Source organism: Moschus berezovskii, chromosome 18 (assembly GCF_049115385.1).
Source record: "Moschus berezovskii isolate FMDL1 chromosome 18, NW_MosBer_1.0, whole genome shotgun sequence".
Taxonomy (NCBI): Eukaryota; Metazoa; Chordata; class Mammalia; order Artiodactyla; family Moschidae; genus Moschus; species Moschus berezovskii.
The window spans coordinates 45,169,126-45,196,178 of NC_142477.1; the positions used below are offsets into that span (position 1 = coordinate 45,169,126).

Genomic DNA, 27,053 nt, shown 5'->3' on the forward strand with positions numbered 1-27,053 from the left:
CAGACTTCAAATTCTGAACTCAGCGTTTTTGACCTTAAAAAATAAAATATGGTCTTTAAAAGTAGGTCTTTAAAAATGATGACACTGCTACAGCATGAATTTTCAAAATTACAGTCTGCATATGGTGGGTGTGGCTAGCATGTCAAATGGGGTCTCTGATCTAATGAGTGCCTACTTTTAAAGACCACGTTTTTATTTCTCCTCTTTTTCTTACTCTATGATTTCACTGACCCAAATGAGTTTTACTACTGTTCACATTACAGAGGCCAGAATGGGTTATTAAAATGGGTTATTGCATTAAGAAGAAATTGAGATAATATTTTAGTTCATAAAACACTGGCAAAGTTATTATTTGAGGCAGAATTATAAGGAAAGGTTTGTAATCATTGAAGGGGGCAAGGACAGATTGTTTATTTACAGTTCCAGTGTTGAAGACACCATCACCAGATTTACCACCTGGAAATACTTCATTAATATAATGGGATTTACATCGTGTTTTTGTTTTTTTTTTCAGTCGCTCAGTCGTGTCTGACTCTTTGTGACCCCATGTGCTAAACACTTTACATATTTTAAATCAGTAATTCTCATAACAATCCTACTGTTATCCGTATTTAACGGATGAGGAGATGGTGCACAGGAGAATGAGGACTTGTTCAAAGCACGCATCGCTAAGAAGTACAAAGTGGCAATTCAAACCAGGTAAACTGACTCAGGTGGGCTTCCCTAGTGGCTCAGCTGCTAAAGAATCTGCCTGCAATGCAGGAGACCTGTGTTCGATCCCTGGGTTAGGAAGAGCCCCTGGAAAATGGAACAGCTACCCACTGCAGTATTCTGGCCTGGAGAATTCCATGGACTACAGTCCATGGGGTCACAAAGAGTTGGACACGACTGAGTGACTTTCACTTTCACTTTCTCACTAACTGACTCAGGCACCGCACCCTTGCTCATCACCACTGTGCTGTGCTGCCTCTGTACATCTTCTTGATGTAGAACTCTTCTTCTAGAATGGTGGGAAGTGGTGATATGGAGGGACTTCCCCGGAGGCTCAGCGATAAAGAATCTGCCTGCAGTGCGGGAGACACAAGAGACATGGGTTCAATCCCTGGAGGAGGGCATGGCAACCCACTCCAGTATTCTTGCCAAGAAAATACCGTGGACAGAGGAGCCTGGCAGGCTACCGTCCATAGGGTCACAAAGAGTCGGACATGACTGAAGAGACAGCACAGCACAGTGATTGAAAGTATGGGCTTTGAAATAGGACTTCCTAGGCATGGTATTTTCCATCTGTAGGTCAAAGTTTTCCCATCTTTACCATGGGATACCATCAATCCCCACCTCATAATACTTGTTAGAAATACTGAATGAGTTAATACACCAAAGCTCTGAGGACAGAGTCTGAGAGATGGCCTGTTCAAGCACTGACAATAAGTATTACCTCTTGTTTACATTATATTACTATCAACCCTAGTATGTGAATTACAGTAGCCAAATTTCCTGGGTGAAAGATGATTAACATTTATTAAGTGGGCACTTCTTAGAGTTTATCTCACAATAACTCAGTAAGGTAACTCGTACATTCCCATTTCACTGAATTTGAGACCACTCACACTCCAGAAACATGTTATTTTCTAAAATCAGATAAGCAAGGATTCAAACTCAGAACACTTGCCCCAAAGCTTTAGCTCCATCTACCACTCTTGTCTTGTTCTAAACCCCAGGATTGTTCTGTCAGTCCCTACATTGACCAAAAACACCAATGCAAAGCAGAGGTAATAGTAAAGCAGAGAATTAATGTTGTGCTTATGAAATTACATCATGAGCATGTAACAAATGCAATACAGCTGTATTGGCTCAGTGGATAACAACCATGCTGTTCTGTGCTAAGAGCTGTCGAGTCCATAAATAAAGTCACATTAATAATTATGGTATGGTGAGAGACCACCCAGGAAATCTTGCTTGATATATGAAGTGGCAGCTGTGGCTTCTAATGGAGAGTTAACTGCTTCTTGAATCAGTGCTGAATCATGGCTCCAGGGGGATGTTAAGACTGCTCTGTCCATGGAAGATGTGAAACTCAACAGCTGACCCGACCACTTGTCATTGTTGACAATCCTATAAATTTCTCTTAAAACAGGAACTTTATGTTCTAGTTCAAACCGAGTGAATATTTCCTGTTTGTTGACCCACAACTTCATGGGTGATAAGTCATCAGTTTAGAGAGATTCTTTTACTCCCCTTTACTGTAAGGGTTATTATAGTTCTATCAAATGGTCAGAGGGAATGCCTGCATATTTCCATTTCACCAAATACACTAGCTGTTCCCTCTTGTTTCCTGTCTCCTCTTTACTTTGGGGCTTCCCAGATGGCTCAGTGGTAAAGAATCCGCCTGCCAAGCAGGAGATGCAGGTTTAATCCCTGGGTTGGGAATCCCATGGACAGAGGAGCCTGGTGGGCTGCAGTCCACCGGGTCACAAAGAGTCGGACATGACTTAGTGACTAAACAACAACCATACTTTTACTTTTTCTCTCATCTGTTTATTAATGGTAAACTGAATTTTAAAACCAGGATAGTGGTGCAAAGGCAGTGGGAAATGTACTAGTTGTGAATTTCAGAGATCTGGTGCAGATCCCACTTCTGCCTCTTATTAGCTGAATGAATTTAAATGAGACATTTAACCTCTCAAAGTCTTACATTCCCATCCGTAAAGTGGGAATAACCCTGACTGCCTTCTATGGTTACCTTGAGCATTAAATTTACGTTTCTGGAACGTAGTTGCATGTAGTAAATGTTAGCTGAATCTGTCCCAGTGCCCTGCCACCACCTCCATGTAAGCAAAGACACATCTTAGAAGACCAAAAAGAGGTTTCTCTTTCAAGGTAAAGATTTACCATCTCTTCTTAAATGAATCCATTCTAGTGTTTAATTTTCTTTATGGGTCAAACATTCTCTTATATCTTACTGAAGTTCACAGCATGAATATAATACTGTCTTTGAAAAGGGTGCCCCTAATTATCTCAGGCCAGCACGGAAACCTCTGATCTTTCTCCCTTTGTGGTTACCATAAAGCAGCAATCAACAACCTTTTTGGTACCAGGAACCAGTTTCATGGAAGAAAATTTTTCCATGAACCAGGAAGGGGTTGGGAGGGATGGTTTGGGGATGATTCAAGCGCATCACATTTATTGTGTACTTTATTCCTAATTTAATGCTGCCACTGATTTGATGGGAGGTGCCAGTCCATGGCTGGAGGTTGGGGACCCCTGCCATACAACACACACTGCCAGAGAGTTGGGACCCAAAAGTATACAAATCAGCTAGGGAAGCAAAAATCGATTCCTTTGCCTCTGTCAGAGAATTTGGTCTGGAGTGCAGCGCTGAAACCTAGGTGTTTCTTAGGTTGCCCTGGTGGAGAGCACGGTGGTCACCCAAGACTACGTATACCTTCTGCTGCAGAATTTATGTAGATCATTGATCATAGCTCCACCAAGTAGAGAGAGCCAACATGGAGAAAAAAACCACCGGGGCTAGGGAAATGCCTCATCAGTTCAGTTCAGTTCAGTCGCTCAGTCGTGTCCGACTCTCCGCGACCCCATGAATCACAGCACGCCAGGCCTCCCTGTCCATCACCAACTCCCGGAGTTCACTCAAACTCATGTCCACAGAATCGGTGATGCCATCCAGCCATCTCATTCTCCGTCGTCCCCTTCTCCTCCCGCCCCCAACCTTTCCCAGCATCAGAGTCTTTTCCAGTGAGTCAACTCGTCTCATGAGGTGGCCAAAGTATTGGAGTTTCAGCTTTAGCATCAGTCCCTCCAATGAACATCCAGGATTGATCTCCTTTAGAATGGACTGGTTGGATCTCCTTGCAGTATAAGGGACTCTCAAGAGTCTTCTCCAACACCACAGTTCAAAAGCATCGATTCTTCGGCGATCAGCTTTCTTCACAGTCCAACTCTCACATCCATACATGACCACGGGAAAAACCATTGCCTTGACTAGACGGACCTTGGTCGGCAAAGTAATGTCTCTGCTTTTTAATATACTATCAAGGTTGGTCATAACTTTCCTTCCAAGGAGCAAGCGTCTTTTAATTTCATGGCTGCAATCAGCATCTGCAGTGATTTTGGAGCCCAAAAAAACAAAGTCTGACACTGTTTCCACTGTTTTTCCATCTATTTCCCATGAAGTGATGGGACCAGATGCCATGATCTTTGTTTTCTGAATGTTGAGCTTCAAGCCAACCTTTTCACTCTCCTCTTTCACTTTCATCAAGAGGCTTTTGAGTTCCTCTTCACTTTCTGCCATAAGGGTAGTGTCATCTGCATATCTGAGGTTATTGATATTTCTCCCAGCAATCTTGATTCCAGCTTGTGCTTCTTCCAGCCCAGCGTTCCTCATGATGTACTCTGCATATAAGTTAAATAAGCAAGGTGACAATATACAACCTTGACGTACACCTTTTCCTATTTGGAACCAGTCTGTTGTTCCATGACTGGTTCTAACAGTTGCTTCCTGACCTGCATACAGGTTTCTCAAGAGGCAGGTCAGGTGGTCTGGGATTCCCATCTCTTTCAGAATGTTCCACAGTTTATTGTGATCCACACAGTCAAAGGCTTTGGCATAGTCAATGAAGCAGAAATAGATGTTTTTCTGAAACTCTCTTGCTTTCTCCATGATCCAGCGGATGTTGGCAATTTGATCTCTGGTGCCTCTGCCTTTTCTAAAACCTGCTTGAACATCTGGGAGTTCACGGTTTACATACTGCTGAAGCCTGGCTTGGAGAATTTTGAGCATGACTTTACTAGCGTGTGAGATGAGTGCAATTGTGCGGTAGTTTGAGCATTCTTTGGCATTCCCTTTCTTTGGGATTGGAATGAAGACTGACCTCTTCCAGTCCTGTGGCCACTGCTGAGTTTTCCAAATCTGCTGGCATATTGAGTGCATGCCTCATCTGGGAAGGAAATTCTCTTGTACCTGCCCCAGAATACCAAAGTTTTCTCCATGACCACATCAACCTTTTATTTTTAAGCCATTCCTCACTTTCCTATGCAGTTCAAAATAGTGAATACATTTCTAGTAATTCTCTTGCTTATGAGAGTTATTTGACAAGATTAATTGTAGGAATAAACACTTAGCTTATCCTGTGGTATCTTTCTGCTCTAGTACCTGGGTCCTTCTATCACACATAGTTGCATTTTTTGTGATGGTCAGATGTCTTCTCTTTACTATTCCTTGCACCTTTCTGCTTCCAACAGTAATTCTTTAAGGATAAAGGCATTTGGAGAGTTGTAAGAGGATAAGATCTAGTGGTCTGCCCTGGACCTGTGTACCTAAATGTATACAAGTTAAGCCTGAAAAGGGGATGAATGCAAATAGAAAGCAATGGAGTCTAAAGAATTTAAAAATTAATGTTCTGTATTGACCTTAGTAGTCTGTAAGCCTCTGGACCTCATTTTCCTCATTCATCTGTAAAGGGATTATGCTTAGTTATAGGTCACTAAAGTTTGGATTCTATATCCCAATATTTAATAAAATTTTTTAAAAACTCACAAAATATATGCTTCCATATTTCTAATTTATGTGCAGTGTTCTAATATATTTTGTTACAGAATATTCATAAATATATACATTTTAAAGTCTTAAGTTGAACCAAACAACATTATAAAATAGTCCCGTGTTTGATAAAACAAAATACTTCCTGCAGTGCATTTGAAGTTTACTTCTTTAGGAGAAAGAAGTCTTCGTTGAACAGTTTAGGAAACACAGTTTGAAAGGGGTTGGATCTGTGCTATATTTATTTCATTACTTTACTTTCTCAGTCTCATATCTGAAAAGAACAAGATATATCAAGTTAGATGTTAAAAAAAAATGAAGAGTAGTTGTAGAAGATGTCAATCTATATTTCAAATAGTCTTTAGGATAATTTCCCATTTTGGAAATCGGCTTCCTATCAGATTTGGATAAAGCTATACTACGGATAAGAAAAAGTATCATCTAGGCCAGTGCCTTATTATTGACTTGGACTGGCATCATTAGAATTACTTTCAATAATAGATTTCTTTACTTGAATATTTTTTCTTCAGTTTTTTTTATTGAAGTATGGTTGATTTACAATGTTGTGCCAATCTCTGCAGTACAGAAAAGTGATTCAGTTATACACATATATACACTTTTTTTATATTCTTCTCCATTATGGTTTACCCCAGGATATTGAATATAGTCCCCACGCTATACATTCAGTTCAGTTCAGTTCAGTCGCTCAGTCGTGTCCGACTCTCCGCGACTCCATGAATCACAGCACGCCAGGCCTCCCTATCCATCACCAACTCCCGGAGTTCACTCAAACTCATGTCCACAGAGTCAGTGATGCCATCCAGCCATCTCATTCTCTGTCGTCCCCTTCTCCTCCCGCCCCCAACCTTTCCCAGCATCAGAGTCTTTTCCAGTGAGTCAACTCGTCTCATGAGGTGGCCAAAGTATTGCAGTTCCAGCTTTAGCATCTGTCCTTCCAATGAACACCCAGGACTGATCTCCTTTAGAATGGACTGGTTGGATCTCCTTGCAGTATAAGGAACTCTCAAGAGTCTTCTCCAACACCACAGTTCAAAAGCATCAATTCTTTGGCGATCAGCTTTCTTCACAGTCCAACTCTCACATCCATACATGACCACGGGAAAAACCATAGCCTTGACTAGACGGACCTTGGTTGGCAAAGAAATGTCTCTGCTTTTTAATATACTATCAAGGTTGGTCATAACTTTCCTTCCAAGGAGCAAGCGTCTTACATTAGGACCTTGTTTTTCCATTCTGTACGTAAGAGTTTGCATCTACCAAACCCAGGCTTCCAGTGCATCCCTCTCCCTCCCCTCTTCTCCTTGGCAACCACAAGTCTGTTCTCTATGTCTCCAAGTCTGTTTCTGTTTTATAGATAAGTTCATTTGTGCCATATTTTGGATTCCACATATAAATGATATCATTACATGAATATTTTTAAATCATTTATTTCCTATGTTATGATTAGCTAAACCACCATAATATCAGTTTAATGTTTAGCCATTAAATCAGCCATGTAGAACCTTTTTTAAAAATGGCCTAACATGTTAAAAAAGAAAGAGACAAGTGAAGGAACTACTCACCAACTCTTTAAACTGTGCCTGCCCATCCTTCCTGCAGAACCCTCCTCGTGCCAGATGTGGCATGTGACTCTGACACAAGCTGGATGAAGGCTCCCTGTGACTCTCCATGTTCATTATTAGTAACCCTTAATTTCTATGTTAGATAAACAACATATGTTAATAAAAAGCTTTAGTGTGTTCTTTTCATTCCCAGTGGATCATTTTACATGGTCCATTTTGAAGACGATAACTTAGACAGTCTTTCGGCCCTTTTGGTGATTAGGTAGCCTCTAATTTTTCTAAATACCTGCCAGTATTTAGAGCCTACTTTTCTTAATAGACATTTCCACCCTGTGCATCGTAATGGTCATATCCTGCAACATCTCTTCCCAGACCTGTCTTCTCACTACTGCACATCCCCTATCCTCTGATAGCCAGAGAAAGATTCTGTAAATAAATAAAATATTGCCCTACCTGCCAAGAGCCAATGATTCTACAGTTCAACATTGCAACAATTCACCACAATTTTTAGCAACCTACTATACATAAGAAGGAATCTCAGTAAAAAACATAAAAGAACCACAACTTCAAGAATGTTTGAGAGCATGCAAGAGATTAATACTTGTGGACTTCTACTTCATTCAGTGAATATTGTATGAACTACAATCGGTGTGTAGTTTCATTTTGTTTTCAATTTCCTAGTTAACTGACTATAAACACAGATACCTATTTGCTGCCATCTAGTGTAATAAAAATAGGTTAATTATGCATGGAATTCTGGACTCATTATGTGGTTGAATGTTAGTACTTAAAATACTTCATCTGGGTTTCTTAAAAGCTTTCAAAGTGCCTAATTAGTGGCCTGTTTTTTCTAAAATCAGGGATCCAAGACATGGTTTAATATTGTCATAGAGTCTAGGGCTCAGGATTTAGCTTGGTTCACTCTATAAATGTGACACTTTGAAATTTGGTGAGGCTTTAGAGGTTGTCAGATGTGAAGTAAATCCATAAAAATCATCAGATCATCATGTTTAGTGACCGTGATTTTTATGGAGGCAGTGGAACACATAGCCTGGCTTCTTACTTGGACAATTCATTTCTCCTTTTTTTAACATTACGTTCTTCAGCTGAGTGAAATGGTGGGCCTCCCTGAGTATAAGTTTCTGTAGTCACAGCTCTAAGAGCATGTGACTACATATAAACTTCTGTTCAGAATTGCCAAAGTCATGTTCCCAGAATTCTCTTTTTATGTCTGTAATAAACATTGCTTCTCTAATTCTTCTATATGTATGTCTGTCTTTTGGGTTATGGTTAGAAGTGAGTGGAAATCCTGACTTGGAAGAGAGAGAGAAAAGCAAATATGGGCCATGATTTTATGTCCTTTATTCTCGAGAGTTCCCCCAGTGGAATGTTGTCTAGCCATGGATAAGCAGATATTCACCAAGGTGCACTTAACCTCCTCTCTTAACTCACAATGGCAAATTTAGAAGTATAATATCTGTTATAAATGATCAGCTTCCTAAAATGCACCTCCATTTTTTCTCTCCTCCCATCCAAACTTGTCTATGAAAGATTCTAGATTCATTGTAATTTATACTGCTTCTCCCTTTCTTTATACAGATCAATATAGCTACTCCAGTATTTCCTAAATGGTTTATTTTCTGATCATTTTATATGTTTACATCTTATTTCCCCAACTAGATTGAAAACTTCACAGAGGCAAGGACTGTTGTTAGTTTCTTGTTTCCATGAGGGGATCTGACACTGCTAGTTAGGGATACATATGGTTCTGATGATAAGCAGGCTTTTCTGATTTGCATCGGTTAAAAGGTGAAGTACGAGAACTTCTCAGACCAAGTACAGGACACTTAATCTCTAAGCTCTAGTCTCTACATGCTATCTCACAGCTCATAGAAGCTGATAAATCTCTCAGCCTGATGCCAAAAAAGCAACCTTACCATAAAGAGAAAACCCAAATAAAACTGAAAGCAGTAGTGCAGCATATGAGGAAAAACATTTTGAAATGAAAAGAATCTGTATTCAAACCCCAGCCTTGCTGCTTGCTGGTTTGTGCTTTGGCTGAAACTGCTGTACCTTTACTGAAGTTAAGCTTCTTTATCTATAAAGTAAAGATTATTATACTCTCATACACCATTCCTCACAGAAGGGTTGTCAAGACAAGATGAGAAGTATGGGGCAAGAACTTCGCACATACGAGAAGTTCAGCCCGTGGTAGTCAAAAAGAACTTTTACACATTAAGTAAAATGCTTTTACTAATATACAATAAAAATGATTCCATTTATTAATTGTAAGTGCAATTGCAGTATAATCAGGGCATTGGTAATTGAGGTACTAAAAAGTGGTACATTCCCATGGAGCACTGGTTCTTACCAGGGGTGATTCTCACCCCCAGGGGACATTTGGCACTAGCTAGAAATATTTTGGTGGTCACAGCTGGGGGAGAGAGAAGAGCTGCTGACATCTCGTGGGTAGAGAATGATGCTAAACATCCTCCCGATGTACTGGGATGAACCAGAGGGATGGGATGGGGAGGGAAATGGGAAGGGGGTTCAAGATGGGGAACACATGTACACCCAGGGCAGATTCATGTCAATGTATGGCAAAACCAATACAATAATGTAAAGTAATTAGCCTCCAAAAAAAAAGAATTGTTGTTTTGTAGTCACTCGGTCATGTCCAACTCTTTGCAACACCGTGAACTGTAGCCCACCAGGCTCCTCTGTCCATGGGACTTCCTGGACAAGAATACCATAATGGTTGCCATTTCCTTCTCCAGGGGATCTGCCCAACCCAGTGATTGAACCGGTGTCTCTTGCATCACCTGCATTGGCAGGCAGATTCTTTACCACTCAGCCACCTGGGAAGCTCAGGATAGCCCTCACAATAAAGAGTTAGCCGCCCTAATGTATCAACCCTGCTATAGAACCTAGAGAGCCCATTACTTCTGACAAAAATGTGTTTTACACTTGAGACTGACTGGATACATGAATAAGAAAGTAGTTTCCATTTTGGGGGATTCTGAGTAGATTTGCCTAGTCCTAAATATCTTTCTGGGCTTCCCTGGTGGCTCAGATGGCAAAGAATCTGCCTGCAATGCAGGAGACCTGGGTTTGATCCCTGGATTGGGAAGATACCGTGGAGAAAGGAATGGCTTCCCACTTTAGTATTCCTTCCTAGAGAATTCCATGACAGAGGAGCCTAGTGGGCTAGTCTATGGGGTTGCAAAGAGTCAGACACAACTGAACTTTTACTTTTTTTAAATACCTTCCTATGTGAACCATTTCGGTGTTTCAGATTCTCATTATGAACCATACTTTTAGACTAAATCATTACAATGTATAAGGCCCTGTTATATTTCAAAAATAGCCTTGAAACTCAACAGATGAAGGAGTGAGGATCTAACTAATCCACACGAGTAAATACGAGAGTTTTATATGCAATTTTAAATTTAGTGAGTTTGTCCTCTGTAATAATGGTGATGGTTCTTTGTTGAAAACCAGTCACATGTCAGGCACTTTATGTAAATAATCTGATTTAATTTTCAGCATCTGGATAAGTATTTTGCTTTCATTTTACACATGGGAATATATAATATTTCTAGCAAGTTGCACATCTGAGATTCACACCCACATTCAGCTGGCCTTCAAGCCTGTACTCTTTCTGCTGCTCCGTGATGCCCTATTCACCAAAGGTCTAAGACTGGAAACAGAGGTGGGTAGGAAAGAAACATAGATTAGGGGCTTTGCTCAGGAAGGTTGGATTGGGTCTCTTGCTGAGGGGCCTATGAGTGTCCATGAATTAGGTGAAAACCTCGAGCTTTCTCAGGACAGTGGATCAGAGAGAATGGATTTGTTGAAATGGGTATTAGCTCTATACCTCAAATTTATACAGTTTGCCAGTTTAGCAACTTTTTTTAGGTCTTCCATGTTTAAGCTGACACAATGAATTTTCTGAATTCTTCCTTTTTAATTATTTTTTCTTTTGAAATCAGTTCTACCATCTAAGCAAGTAGTGTCAAATAGAAATACGAGTGCTACATATGCAGTTTTAGGGCTTTCCAGGTGGCACAATGGCAAAGAACCCGCCTGCCAATGCAGGAAGCAAGAGATGCAGGTTCAATCCCTGGGTCAGGAAGATCCCCTGGAGTAGAAAATGGCAACCTACTCCCTATCTTTGCCTGGAAAATTCCATGGACAGAGGAGCCTGGCAGGCTACAGTCCATGGGTTTGCAAAGAGTCAGACACAACTAAGCACACACACACACACACACACACACACATAATCTTAAATTTTCTATTAGCCACATTAGAAAAGTAAAGAAACAGGTAAAATTAACTTTTATATCTTACTTAGCCAAGTATTAAATAAGGTATATTTATACTACAATTTCAACATGTAATCAATCTAATAAAACGGTATGGTGATATTTACATTATTTTTTCATAATCTTCAAAATTCAATGTGTATTTTACATCACACTTTGGGATGCCAAAGTTTCAGAGAAATGGAATGTAGTCCTATTGAAACAAAGTTATATTTAAGGAAAAACATTTTACACTGCATTCATTTTTAAAAGTAAATTAATTTAAATTGAATAAAATTCAAGATCTTGGTCACAGTACCCCCATTTCAAGTCCTCAATAGCCAAATGACACTAATGGCTATCATACTGGATGACACAGATCTAAATTCTTGCCCCTTGGCATGTGGTCACCAGAAGCAGCATCCAGAAGCTTGTCAAAAGTTCAAAATCTCAGGTCCTACCTACTGAATCTGCATTTTAACAAGATTTCAACTTTAGATTTCTCATACTAAAATTTGAAAAGCATGTCTCTCAAAAAACATGAATCTCTCCAACAGAGAACTGCAGGAGGAGTGAATAAATGATGAACTACGGGAACTTAGGAAATTTGCTGCTGGAGCATTGCCAGGGCTTGGTATGATGTGTTCCACTGAGACATAGTCATTTCCCGCAAAGGCCGCCGTGGCCATTCTACCGTGTGGACTAACACGGGGCTGTCCTGGAGCCCGGAGCTGGCTCTACTCCCAGGATCTATGGCACAGAATCTCACACTAACTTCCATGACTCCCACAGTTAAGGCAGCTGCACTCCCACAACACCGTATATGCTTAAAACTGCAACTTTAAATCCCCCGAAACACAGCTGCGAGCATGTGTTTCTGCTCCACACAGTGGAATTTAAGGCTGGGCCTTCCTGGGAGACTCCAGGAAGATCACCCACAGAGGGGCTTGTGCTGTCCACCACACTGCCATCTCCAAGAGCCGACACAGACACACTCAACATCCCCATAATTGGGGCATTGATCTGGTTCCCCTTGGAGATTTCAACGCATGCTGCTTTGCCTTGCTAACCTTATTTGGTGTGTTTTTCACAGAACTCGGCATTTAAGGGGTCTTTCAATATATCTGCTAAGGAATTCATTGTACTAATCTAACACAGAAGCTCTTTGTTCTAATTCAGAGGTTCCCAACCGTGCTTGCACATTAGAGTCACCTGGGGCATTTTAAAAAATACCAATGCCTAAGTATCACTTCAGTTTTTTCCCTCTGTACATTGAGAGTAGTGTTTATATTTTTAAAGATATAAGTGACATCTAACACTGTATAGGCATTACCCCATCTAATTAAATTAGATCTCTGGAAGGTATTTTGTTAAAGACCTCCAGGTGATGCTAATGTGCAGCCAGCATTGAGAACAACTGGTCCAGTTTGAAAGAGCCCTTAGCTGTCAGTCAGATACCTTAAGTTAATGCTTCTCAATCTTTAATGTACATAATACACATAACTTGGGAACTTGTTAGAATGCAGATTCTGATTCAACCCAAAGAGGACAAATAAGCCCAACCTTATGTACAGATATGTCCCTCGTGGCATTTGGTTCTTGACCATCATCAATCTTTTTCCATCTCAGCAAACTAGGATAAGTTCACCACTCTCTCCGTATTCATCCTTGAAGACTTCATCTGTCTCTCCACCCTCAGCTCTTAGTCATCAAAAGTTTCTTTGATTTCCTAAAGCAATTATTATCTTTATTGGAACTACCTTTTATTGTTAACTACTTCTCACATATTATTTCCTGTACTACTACAGCTCTTCAAAGGCAGCATCCATATGTCATGTTATTTTATCATTCCCACAACACTCAAAAGAGAACCTTACACATAATGGGTACCACATAAATGCTTCTTGATTAATAGAGTGTCTGTATGAAAGTCTCTTTAAAATCCCAAACAAGTTAAAAATGCAAGACGTTTTTCATTGTTGAGCAGAAAAAAAAAAAAATTCAATGTTTGTGTTAGCTTTTTCCATTCTGGGTACATATTTAAATTTTGGAGAACTACTTTGTAAGTTAACAGTCTTAATTATCTGTTTGGAAGAGGGCATTATCATCGTTTTAGACCAGATAATTCTTTGTTATCTGGTCACAGGGAGTCTCCTGTGTACTGCAGGATGTTTCACAGCATCTCTGGCCTCTACCTGAAAAATGTCACCCCTCCCCCAGCCATGACAATCCAATATGTCTCCAGGAAACATCTACTGGGAAGGAAACCCACCCTGGTTGACAGCTCTTGGTTTCGAAGAATGAAGAGTGACAGAGCTGCCTTGCTGCAACACTAAATACCTTTAAAAATTCATACACACACACACAAAAGAATTACAAGCTATGTTCCTGAGAAATATGTATAGAAGTATTCATAGGAAAATGTTCTCTCATACTTTGGAAGCCACGGCTGTGTATACCATATTTATCTTTGCATTTGTCATACTGGACATTCTTTTATGGAAATAGAAATATATACATGAAACATTTTAAAAATCTTAATATAGACTTCAGAATTCAAACATATGGTGGGAGTAAATTATACCCAGCGAGAGAGTATCCACAGAGCAAAAGTTATGAAGAAAGAAGGACCAGGCCGATTCTCTCTCAGGGAACTGGCCCAGTCTCTTGATATAAAATTGTCTGCTGTGCCATCATCCTTGGACCATATTTACTGTTCCAGCAAGTGATGATGTTCATTAAGCTGGAGCCTGGCACATAAACAGATGTTCAATGATTGTTGAATAAGTGGACAAATGAATGAATTCATGTTGCATGTGCCTGTAACCCTAAAACTAAAAAGCTTTGGTGTCCTCATTACAAAAGACCCTGTTTTACTGCATTTGAAACTCCAAACCTTAGAAATGAAATTACATAGAAGACTACATTATCATCAGTGAGAATTAAATGGCCTTGACAAAATTACGAGGGGAAAATAAAAGCTCATTCATCATTTGGTTTCTTCTGGCGATAGAAGGCTCCCCTGAGACTTTAGGTTTGTGTCTTTCGGTGACAAGAGTTTTGACTTTGGCAGAGCATGGCTATACTTTTAGGCTTGGATGAGAATATACCCACATGTACTTTTCCCTCCCGTTCCTGGCAAAGAACTTGTCTGTGAAAACCAGACAAGAGGCTCCAGTGGTGGGAACAAGCAGGATGTCTTTTGCACTCAGAAGGGAAAAGATGATATAATTCAGTGGTTCTTGAATTCTTCTGTCCTTTAAAATCACTGGGGAGCCTTTAAAAATCCAATGGCCAGATAACTAAATTGGAGATTCCAATATATTATCAGTTAAAGTAGAATCTCAAAGAGTAGAGCACAGCATCAGTAATTATTTTTAATTCTCCAGGAGATTCCAGCATACAATGTCCTAATTCTGAGTATAGCCCCTCTGTCAGCCACCTATCTCCAGGAATTGGGATCATTTCACTAAAAAGAACCTGATAACCTCATTCACAAGTGCTTCAGCTAAGTTTCACTTGGGACATTTTCATATGACCAGGGGATCCAGTAGTCTTTTTTTTTTTAAGACTATTTTTTTTTAATGTGGACCATTTTAAAGTCTTTATTGAATTTGTTAGAATTTTGCTTCAGTTTTATGTTTTGGATTTTTGGACATGAGTGATCTTAAGTCCCTGACCAGGGATAGAAGCCACACCCCCAGCATTGGAAGGTGAAGTCTTAACCACTGGACCACCAGGGAAGTCCCCCTCTATCAGTGTCTTCTGTGCAGTGAGTTATAAACCCTTCTATTGTGACAATGGCATGCCAAAATTAACAACGCATGCTGTATGCTGAGTCATGTCCAACTCTTTGTGGCCCCATGGACTATAGCCTACCAGGCTCCTGGAATTTTTCCAGGCAAGAATACTGGAGTGGGTGCCACACCCTCCTCCAGGGGATCTTCCTGACCCAGGGACTGGACCCGCGTCTCTTGTGTCTCCAGCATTGGCAGGCAGGTTCTTTACCACTAGCACCACCTGGGAAGCCCCGTCTAACTTGTGAAGAACTGGTAAACTTTTTCTACAGTGACTGTACCAGTTTACATTCCTACTGGAGGTTTCATTATTCTACATCCTCTTGCTTTATATTTTAATTATTTGATTATATTATCTAAGATGTCCCTTGCTTCAACCAAACAAAAAATAAATTTTACCAAATTTAATGTTAATTGTTTCTTTGACATATTAAAACCATGCTATAAGAATTTTTTTTAAAAAATAATGAAACTATGGCAGTTGTATTTCCTAAGTCATTTATCCTGCAGGGGCAGTAAGTATGCATCTTGGAGGTGACGCTCCTCTTTCATCTTCCAGCAGGCTACACTGTTAGAACCTGGAGCAGCTGGAACTGCCTTGGTAGATCCCCCTCCCTAGCCAGAGAAAAAACACCAGGGAAAATAGTGCTCCCACCTGCCCACCCAATTTCAAGAGAATTGATGGAAGAAAAGAGAAAGCCTTAGATAGGAAAGTGTGTGACCATTCTGTCCTAGAGAATTGAGTGAAATAATGGGAAAGTACTGTGCATGTGTGTGTGTTAGTTGCTCAGTCATGTCCAACTCTTCGCAACCCCATGGATTGTAGCCCACCAGGCTCCTCTGTCCATGGAATTTTCCAGGCAAGAATACTGGAGTGGGTTGTCATTTCCTTCTCCAGGGATCTTCCAACCCAGGGATTGAACCTGGGTCTCTCACATTGCAGGCAGATTCTTTACCATCTGAGCCACCAGGGAAAGCAATGAGCAAGCTAAATACACTGAATAAACGCCATGAAGGAGAGAGGAAAGAGGAAAAGGATGATTGATTAATTACCCTGAATATTCAAAACTAGGATTAATTATGTACAACCACAACTGTTTCAGAAGGAAAGTAAATACATTTGATAATGAAACTGTTCCATGAAAATTAAATAAAACAACAAAACAAACTTTGGTGAAAAGATAGAGGCTTAAACGCTAACAATACTACATGCATAGCTCTGTTTCCTAACACTGCCATACAGATGAGCTATCCACAGGGGCTGCATCCAGTTAAATTCCCTGCCAGGCCACATGTGCTGCAAATATTGTTCCAAGACACTGTAAAGTTCACTTGACTTGACATTCATCTTAAAGTAACTGGATGTTTTCACTAAGTTTTTGTTTTAGTCAAACTTACAGTGTTTTAAATGCACCAAGAATCCATTTTTTAAAACGTACTAGAGTTATTTAAAATAAGGAAGAAAGAAATTAATAGTTCAGGGGAAATTTTGTGAACTCTCACTCTGAACTCTAAGCCGTTAAGTGCCTAAGCAGAAGATTTTACAGCTGTGCCTTCCTCAGTTCTGCAGCGAGCCATAAAGGAAATCAAGCGTGAAGGTGAATTCCTTACATTTAGTATCGTCCAATGCAAAATAATTTATTAAATTCTTTGCCAATTTCCAGTGTTAAAGATTTTTTTCCAATAGCTTATACAAACTAAATAGTAATAGTTTCAGAACCATTTGGTAATTCGTAGATTATAAAAAGCCTACCAGACTTTTAAAACGTGTGTCCTTTGACACTAGATTATCTGTGTGCTCAGCTGTGTCTGACTCCTTTCAGCCCCTTGGACTGTAGTACACCAGGATACTCTGCCCATGGAATTTTCCAGGCAAGAATACTGGAGTGGGTTGCCGTTTCCTTCTCCAGGGGATCTTCCCGACCCAGGGATCAAACTTGCGTCTCTTGAATTTCCTGCATTGGCAGGCAGATTCCTTACCTCTAGCATCACCTGGGAAGCCCATTTTATCTCTAAGGCAGCTTAGTTACTTAACAATAGTGATCAACCAGGAAGTTTACAGATTTCTTTTACCATATTTTGACAGGCTAGCATCCATCAAAGACAAGACTTTTATTTAGTAAGGAGGGTGTAAGATGCTCTAGGGTGGAGAAATCACTGAATTTCTGAAGCTCTTCAACTAGATGAGTACAAGGGAAAGGCTACCCACTCCAGTATTCTGGCCAAGAGAATTCCGTGGCCTGTATAGTCCATGGGGTCACAAAGAGTCGGACACGACTGAGTGACTTTCATTCATTGAAATTAACAAGGAAGGGGAACTCATGTACACCTGGGGCAGATTCATGTCAGTGTATGGCAAAACCAACCAATATAATATTGTAAAATAATCAGCCTCCAATAAAAAAAAGAAAAAGAAAATAACAAGTGTACTTTGGAGAAGGATGAAGTGAAGTGAAATTCTCTCTGTTGTGTCCGACTCTTTGTGACCCCATGCACTGTAAAGTCCATGGAATTCTCCAGGCCAGTATACTGGAGTGGGTAGCTATTCCCTTCTCTAGGGGATCTTCCCAATCCAGGGATCTGACCCAGGTCTCATGCATTGTGGGCAGATTGTTTACCAGCTGAGCCACCAAGGATGCATCGTCTCAAAGCAGAGTTTCAAAAGGGAAGACTCCAGAAAGCTGGGCAAGGGGTTCTTTTCCCTCCACCTAAGTGTTTACAGGTGTGTGCAAAATACAGTGCCCCTCAATCCAGAACCTAATCCCCAGGAAGACCAGCAAAGATTTAGACTTTACCAAAAAATAAAAGGTAACATTTTAGAAACACAATTCAACCACCTGGCCCATTCCACTTATTTACTTATGAAGATCATTTGTCTGTTCCATAAAATTGTTGTCTTTTGTATGCCTTTGCAAGTTATCATTCTTAATCATATCAACCACTTTTGTTTTCTTTCCTTACTGTTTGTCTATGCCACCCAATTCAAAAGGTAGCTGTCAACTGTCTGCGCTCAGTTATGCTTTGGTCAGAGAGCAAGGTTGTCTCTTCACAAGATATTGAGTCTCCAACCCCCTTTCAGCGGTGATAACAAGTGTCCAGGACTGTTGACAGCAGATGGTCCACATGACAGGCTGCAGTGGAGGCTGTACATTGACAGGCACGTGGCTGCAGCATGCCTGCCTTCCCCTTCATGAGCTGGTGCTCCAGGAAGAAGGCTGTCCTTTCCTTCCAGCCTTCCCCACCCACTTCAATTGCTCCTCTTCTTCCTTCTCTTCTAACCCTGAGCCCTCAAGCACACCTTGGGCACTTGTATGTGATTTCACTTGGTTTTTGTTTCCGTTTTGTCACGAATTGAGGACAGGAGAGCGTGACTGGTGAGAGAACAGAGCAGAAGGCGGCAAATGACGGTTCTGGTGTGCAGCAGCTGCTTGATGTCTGTGTCCTGCCCAGGAAGATGGTCTTCCTCCATAGGGAGGGCCACTGGGCAGGGAAGGGGGCCCGGCCAGTCTGGCGGCAGAGTCAGCCATGGCCACTGTCAAAGGCGACACGGGGCAACCAGCAGTGCCTCCCAGCCACTCTCACGCGGTCCTTCTGCCTTCATAGGACTGAACACAAATCGACTTTTCAAAACCTGAATTGTAGTAAAACTCTCTTCAAGCTTTCATGAAGTAATAATTTCAGTAATACTAGTTTAACTTACTCTTAATTTTTATTACCAGTTTATAGTCCACCAGAAATTTGGGCAGGTTTAGCATGTCGATGTATCATTTTATACATGTATTTGAAATATCTGTTAGTTTTCCAAGGGTTCATGAACCATTATTATGTTCTTTTCAGGCCACAATTAATATTTGTATCCTTCCAGCACCCTCCAGAACTTGGCTTACAGGACTAACACCAAGTATCACTCTTGATCTGTAGTTCTGCTAGAACTGATCAGAGAACCTAACGGATATGGAAAGCCAACTTTTCAGTGTTTACATGTAGCTGTGTTTCTCTACAGCAGTGGCTCTCTCAACCTGGGCTACATATTTCAAGCAACAGGTGAATTTTAAAAAATCTCAATGCCCATGCTGCACCCCTGCCACATTGGGTCAAGCCACTGGGAATCGACCAAGGCATCAGTATCTTTCACAACCCCTCGGTTGATTCTGATGTGCAATCACATTAAGGAAATCCTGCTCTTAGGGCTCGCCAGGTTACAGATTACCAAGAGTTTAGTTAAGAGCACATCTGTTTGCTTATCATCTTTCCTTTCTGGGGATTTTTGAGAAGCAAAAGATAATTATCTGACAAAAAAAGCTACTATTTTTTGCTAGTGCTGAGTTTAGATGAAATCCCATAGATTTGTGTTTTAATCCCATCTGCATACAACAGTAATATAAACATGGGCAGCTCACTTCTCTGAACTCCAGTTTTACCCATTTCTAAGTGAAAATAGTCAGAGAAGGCAATGGCAACCCACTCCAGTACTCTTGCCTGGGAAATCCCATGGACGGAGGAGCCTGGTAGGCTACAGTCCATGGGGTCACGAGGAGTCGGACACGACTGAGCGACTTCACTTTCACTTTTCACTTTCATGCACTGGAGAAGGAAATGGCAACCCACTCCAGTGTTCTTGCCTGGAGAATCCCAGGGACGGCGGAGCCTGGTGGGCTGCCGTCTATGGGGTCGCACAGAGTCAGACATGACTGAAGCGACTTAGCAGCAGCAGCAGCAAGTGAAAGTAGTACCTGCCTTCTAGAGCTGTTATTAGTGTTAAATGAGATAATATAAACATGATATTATCAACATGATGTAATATATAGCATGATGTATGTAACCTAGTAATAATAACTAAAATAAGTATGTCATTACAGTTATTTTCAAAATGGAACTCCAAAGAGAATAAAAATGAATCCCAAATTTATTGTTAATATTTTTGAATGCTGAGCATTGTTGATACTAACATTTATTCAGGAGGCAGGACCACTTGAGTTGGAATAGTCATTTGTCTTAGTGAGAATTAATTTAGGGTCAAAGGTGGTTTCTCTTGTCCATTGCAACATTAAGAGATACTGTAGATGGATAGTGTACTACACTGTCTTTGCTGCTGCTAAGTCACTTCAGTCGTGTCCGACTCTGTGTGACCCCATAGACGGAAGCCCACCAGGCTCCCCCATCCCTGGGATTCTCCAGGCAGGAACACTGGAGTGGGTTGCCATACACTGTCTTTAGGGATATACTAAAAAAAAAAAAAAATCACTAGCAAGTAGGAAGTATTTCTGCTTTAGAAGTGACTGTATGGGCTCATCAGAGAGGACCTCAGAGAGTATCATAACCGTCAGTCGTCTTCATAGTGAGACACAGAACAGGTTTCTACTGGGATTTTTAGATCTAATAGACAGGTGTTCATTTTAAGGTTAGGCCAGTACCTCTCAAATTTGGAAAAGTTCAGTATGACTCTAAGGACCTGGACTTAGGACTGCTGAATATCTTCAACCACAGTGGTAACAGCTGAAGCAGGCGGACTCGAAGAAAAAGAGAAGCGACCAGCTATACTGCAGTTCTTCTTGCCTCCAAAAGGGAATTTACCCCCTTTCCTATGCTCATTGTGACATATTCTATTTGTGACTTATGTCATTCTTAAATGCTTCTTCTAGTTCTGATGTGCTTAGGCACTCAGTTGTATCTGACTCCTTGCAACCCCATGGACTGTAGCCTGCGAGGCTCCTCTGTCCATGGGGATTCTCCAAGCCAAGAATACTAGAGGGGAGTGCCATGCCCTCATCCAGAGGATCTTCCCAACCTAGAAATTGAACCCAGGTCTCCTGCATTGCAGGCAGATTCTTTACCATCTGAGCCACCAGAGAAGCCCAATATATTAGATTTATTCCTTACATATCACCAGCATTCAAATATTTACTGTGGTTAGTATTTTTCCCTATCCTTCCTCCACATGGACTTAGCAGGTCGGCCTGCTTCAGATTCTCTCGCAGGGCTATGCTCAAAGTGCCAGCAAGGGCTGTGATCTCATCTGTGGTGTGGACTGGGGAAGGATCGGTTTCCACACTCACTGAGCAATCGTTTCCCAGGATTCAGCTCTTGGAGGGCTGTTAGACTGAGGGCCTCAACTTCTTCCTGATTGTGGACCAGAGGCCACCCTCAGTTCTTTGCTGTGTGGTTCTCACCACCGTGGCAGCTTGCTTCAGCAAAACCGGCAAGAGACTCAGCCAGCCAGCAAGACAGAAGTCACAGTCTTTTGTATCCTAATCACAGATGCGACACCCCCTCAGTGCTGTTAGATTCCACAGATTCAAGGCAAGTTGCTCAAGGGGAGAACATACTTAAGGTGGATAACAGGAGGCTGGGATCCATGGCGTCACAGCACCTAAGAGCACACACCCAGCATAAAAGGAAGGAAGGAAGGTGAGAAAGAGGGTGCAAGGAGGGAGGAAAAAAAGGAAGGCAAGCAATGAAAGACAGACGTTAAAAGAGGCCAAAATATTAGCTTTGCTGCACTGCGTCTACAGCCGGATTCCTCCGTGGGCATGTTATTTCATCACATTAGCACCACAGCTATGAATTTCCTATTCCTCACTTAAAATGGAAGATAATATGGGGCTTTCTATACATCTGGAGTTAAAAGGAAACAGGATAATCAGGAATAGTAAGTTGAAGCAAGCAAAATGTGTTTCAAATTAATTCTTTTAAGTTCTCTGCACCCAAGCTAGCGATTTTTTTCCTTCATATTTCAAGTTTTCGGATTGGATTTATTCTTCTTACCAGTGTGTGGCAGGCTTATTGCACAGAGGCTATAGGAACCTGAATGGTGTTTGCATTTGGTGTTCTCTGGTGGTTTCGGCTCAAATGCCAAAATTATATTTTGATCATTGTTATATATATTTTATATATATTTTTATAATATATATATATATAAATATATTTTTTTATATTTTGCTTCAGCATCAAAACATGTTTACTATTGTTGATGTTTATATATATATTTATATATTTTGATCAATGTATAGAAATACATTGTTATTAATGGTTGTTTATGTCACTTAAGGGCTTCCCGGGTAACTTAGCTGGTAAAGAATCAGCCTGCAAAGCAGAAGACCCCAGTTCGATTCCTGGGTCGGGAAGATCCCCTGGAGAAGGGATAGGTTGCCCACTCCAGTATTCATGGGCTTCCCTGGTGACTCAGATAGTAAAGAATCTGCCTGCAATTTGGGAGACATGGGTTCGATCCCTGGGTTGGGAAGATCCCCTGGAGGAGGATGTGGCAACCCACTCCAGTATGCTTGCCTGGAGAATCCCCACGGACAGAGGAGCCTCGTGGGCTGCAGTTCATGGGGTCACAAAGAATCAGACACAACTGAGCGACTCAGCATAGCACATGTCACTTAACTGTAAAAGTGAAGTCATAAAGTTTAAGAAAGAGTTCATCTATTCCAGCCTCTCTATTGAGGAAGCTGAGGCCCAGATGACTAAGGAAGTTCAAGGCTAAATATTGTCCAAGCTGAGAATAGATCACAGATCTCTCAGTTTGAAATCTGGGGTATGTCCTCTCCTCACATTCTGTGCAAAAGAGCAGTCAGAATGTGCAGTCCTGCCTCAACACTGCAGGCGTTGAAACATGTTTACTGTTGTTGATGTCAAGTCAACAACTCTTTGCAGTCCTGTGGACTGTGGTCCACCAGGCTCCTCTGTTCCTGCGATTCTCCAGGCATGAATACTGAGTGGGTAGCCATTCCCTTGTCCAGAGGCTCTGCCCTACCCAGGGATCAAACCTACGTGTCCTACATTGGCAGGCATATTCTTTACCACTGAGCCACCTGGGAAGCCCTAAAACATGTTAGTTATGGCCTAAATGTGGTTTATTTAGCACTGATATTCTGGAAGGATCTAAAAATAACACTTCCAGTGCATCAGCTAATAGAAAAAGGAACTTTTCCAGGAACTCTACTGTATAATAAAGTGTTTGGCTAACAACACACACACTTTTTTCATTTGCAACAGATCATACAAGCTCCTACACTTCAGTTAATTAACACTGACCACCATCTTCAAAATGGCCATGGAAATCAGAAGAACAATTAAAACTTATACACAAAAATTTGTTTTGCCTCAGACCTTCTGCAGATTTCACAGATGCAGAGGAGTCTGCTAATATCCTCACATCTAGGCGGCTTTCTCCACTTCGCATGTTAGAATTGATACATATATATGCATAAGTTGTTTAAAGTAGGTATCTATTTAATAAGTTTACTGGCTGAACCTTTTAAAAGAAGGCAAACGTTAGTAACTTTTCATCAAAAATTGGTAAAAAGAGAAAAGGCTCTGTGGTGAATGCTGTGGTCCCCACACCACATCCCTTGGGCCCACCTGGTGCCAAGACAGTCATCCATGGTGGGCAGCTGCCACCATGCATATCACTGGGCACTTTACAGGTGCCTCTCTAGGTTTCTAAGAAGTCTAGCAAGGACCCTTAAACCATGTGCAGGTATAGCCTAGAAGTTCATGGGCATTAATACCTCCCGGACAGCCCTCAGCCCTTGGGAGGTAGAAGATGGCATACAAGTGCCCTGGTCTTCCAGACAAGGATACCAGGAAGGCACAGTCTGCACAGCTTCTCAGAGGGACTGCTGTGGGGCTGGGCCCCCGTCGGCCACTATGGGAATGAGCTGAATAGCACACGCTGTGTTCGCTGCTCTCTGCTCCCCACATCCCTCTCTCCCTTGCCTGGAGTCACCCTCCTAGGAAACTACTTCTGCCCAAGTCCTCATCTCTAACTCTGGTTTCTTAAACAGCACCCCCCACCCCAAGAAATAATGTTGGAAATAAAGGCAAAATGGTTTGTTCCTGGAATCAAGGGCTAACAGAAAGAACTGACAACAGCTCTGAAGCTATGGCCCAGAGAAACAGCATTTCTAGCAGTGGTTGCTCTTGATCACTTTAAATATGTGTCTCATTAGGACCATCCATTACCCTCCTGATTTCACGACTTGTCTTGTCTTTTTATTCTGCAGATTCTTCCGGGAATCCTAAATTCACCAAGTGCCGTTCACCTGAACTGGAGACTTTCTCATGTCACTGGACAGATGGGGCTAATCACAGTTTACAGAGCCCAGGATCTGTACAGATGTTCTATATCAGAAGGTATGGGCTTCATGCTTTTCTGATTTCTCTCCATGAATTTTCTGATGAAAATGCATTGAGTGTCATGCAGTGGTGGGAATAGAAATGATCTGCTTTGGCGATCTAAATGCATTCACCCATTCATTCATTCAAATATATTAGTTAAGCCCTTACTATATGTTGGGTACTATTTTAGATGCTGGAAATATGGCAGTGATGCCAAAAGGATAAAGTCCTGTCCTCCTGAAGATTAATTTCCAGTGGGGAAAGATAGACAAAAATTTAAAAACTTAAAAAACTAAATTTCAACTGGTATATGGGTTACTAAGAAAAGTAAAGCCAGGAAGAATGTTAGCACTGTGTAAACATCTGCACGTGCATGAGAGTGTCTGAGGATAAGTGTGTGTGAGTGAGCACGTGTGGGTGCATGAATGTCAGTGTGCAATAGTGGGTGTAGTGTGACTATGCATGAATGTGGGAAAGCAGGTGAGTGTGCATGTGTGAATATGTGTGACAGTGTGGGGTGGGTGTGGATGTGCATGAGTGTATCTGTACATGGGAGCATATGGGAGAGGAAATGTGTGAAAGTGAGCATGCATGAGTGCGTGTGCCTGTTGAGAGCTCGGGTGATGCCTTAAATGAGGTCTTCAGAGGCCCCTCTAGTGGTACCTGAGAGCAGAGACATAAAATAGGTGAAAGAGGCCATGTGACTATCTGAGGGAAAGCCTGTACAGACAGAAGAAACTGCAAGCACAAAGGCACCTGGCTGACGTGGCAGGTTGGAGGAAAGCAGGAGGCTGGCTTGGACAAGGCGGAAGTCAAGGGGAGTGACCGGGGCAGGAGTCAGAGGGTTAAGTGGGACCAGACCGAGACAAGCCGTGAAGGCCACAGCCCAGCCGACTTCCTCTGTGGTGCGGAGCCATAGGGTTTGGTTTGGTTTTAAGAAATGTGTAAGATGATTTGGTTCCTATGTAGAAAATAGACTTTGCCCCTGTTAAATTCATTATCTTCAATAAGGGACTGTGATACTTCTCTTTTCCACTTTTACGGGTGGTCCTGTAAAGAAAAGTGAAGACAAAGATCTTTCAGTATAATCACCATCCAAGTCATTTACTGCTTGCCCCCCACTTGGTATGATTTCCATTTCTGTATATTCTAATTATACCTTTATGCTCTTTAAAACCTTAGGCTCAAACTCTCTATCATGTTCTCCTGTCCACCCAACCCTCAGGGAAGGCCTAAACCAAGAGGCAAGGTTAGTGGAGACCCCCTTAGGTGGTGGTCGTCAGTCCCAGGATGGTGCTGTCGGTCCCCCGGAGAAGCCAGGAAACTAAAGGAAGGGGCAAGGGGCAGCCGGCAGTGAAGGGAGAGAGCTTAGGGCCAACCATCCTATATTTCAGCCTGGCTCCAGTCCTTGCTTGAGAGTAATACTGGACAGATTAGTCATTCTGTCCATAATTCAGCCACTTCGTATGAAAAATGAAGATAACAGACCTTGCCCCATGGCTTCTTGGAAGAATTTTATTAAGTAACACATGAAAAAGCCTTATCACAGGGCTTGGTGACAAGCATAGTAAGTACTGACTGAATAACAGCTGCTATTCTTATTATTGGTAGTATGAGAATAATCTAAAATACTATAGAGTTCCAGTTCCTGGGCTACAAAAGCAATTTTTTTTTTTTACTGCCTATGATTATTGATATAAGACCATTTTTAATGCAGAGACAGGTACTTAATTTGCAAATAAATACTTTGAATTAACAACCAGGATGGGCCTTACTCGCCTTCCAGATGTGTGAGAGGTCTCTCAAACATACCCCAAAGGGTACACAAGGATGAGATACTTGGGCACCAAATGAACTTTTACCCCTGCAAGGCTAATACTGAAGAGGTTGGACTGAATCACGCCAGGCTTCCTTGTCCTTCACCGTCTCCCAGAGCTTGCTCAAACTCATGTCCATCTAGTCAGTGATGCCATCCAGCCATCTCATCCTCTGTCATCCCCTTCTCCTCCTGCCTTCAATCTTCCCCAGCATCAGGGTCTTTTCCAATGAGTCAGCTCTTTGCATCAGGTGACCAAAGTATTGGAGCTTCAGTTTCAACATCAATCCTTCCAATGAATATTCAGGATTGATTTTCTTTAGGATTGACTGGTTTGATCTCCTTGCAGTCCAAGGGACTCTCAAGAGTCTTCTCCAATACCACAGTTCAAAAGCATCAATTCTTCAGTGCTCAGCCTTCTTTATAGTCCAACTCTCACATCCATACGTGAACTGGAAAAACCATAGCTTTGACTATACAGACCTTTGTTGGCAAAAGTAATGTCTCTCCTTTTTAATATGTTGTCTAGGTTTGTCATAGCTTTTCTTCTAAGGAGCAAGCGTCTTAATTTCATGGCTGCAGTCACCATCTGCAGTGCTTTTGGAGCCCAAGAAAATAAAGTCTGTCACTGTATCCATTGTTTCCCCATCTATTTGCCATGAAGTGATGATGGGGCTGGATGCCATGATCTTAGTCTTTTGAATGTTGAGTTTTAAGCCAGCTTTTTCCACGCTCCTCTTTCACTCTCATCAAGAGGCTTTTTACTTCCTCTTTGCTTTCTGCCATTAGGGTGGTGTCATCAGCATATCTGAGGTTTTGATATTTCTCCCAGCAATGTTGATTCCAGCTTATGCTTCATCCAGCCCAGCATAT

At 41.5% G+C, this 27,053-nt stretch overlaps 1 protein-coding gene across 6 annotated transcripts in view; it reads left to right on the top strand.

Moving 5' to 3' along the window:
- Positions 1 to 27,053, top strand: part of GHR (growth hormone receptor) — a 333,700-nt gene that overhangs the window by 268,677 nt on the left and 37,970 nt on the right. For all 6 annotated transcript variants that reach the window (XM_055422112.2, XM_055422114.2, XM_055422113.2 and 3 more), the window contains one exon: positions 24,250 to 24,379. In XM_055422112.2, the coding sequence (XP_055278087.1) occupies positions 24,250 to 24,379 (130 nt within the window). The remainder of the gene's footprint in view (positions 1 to 24,249; positions 24,380 to 27,053) is intronic.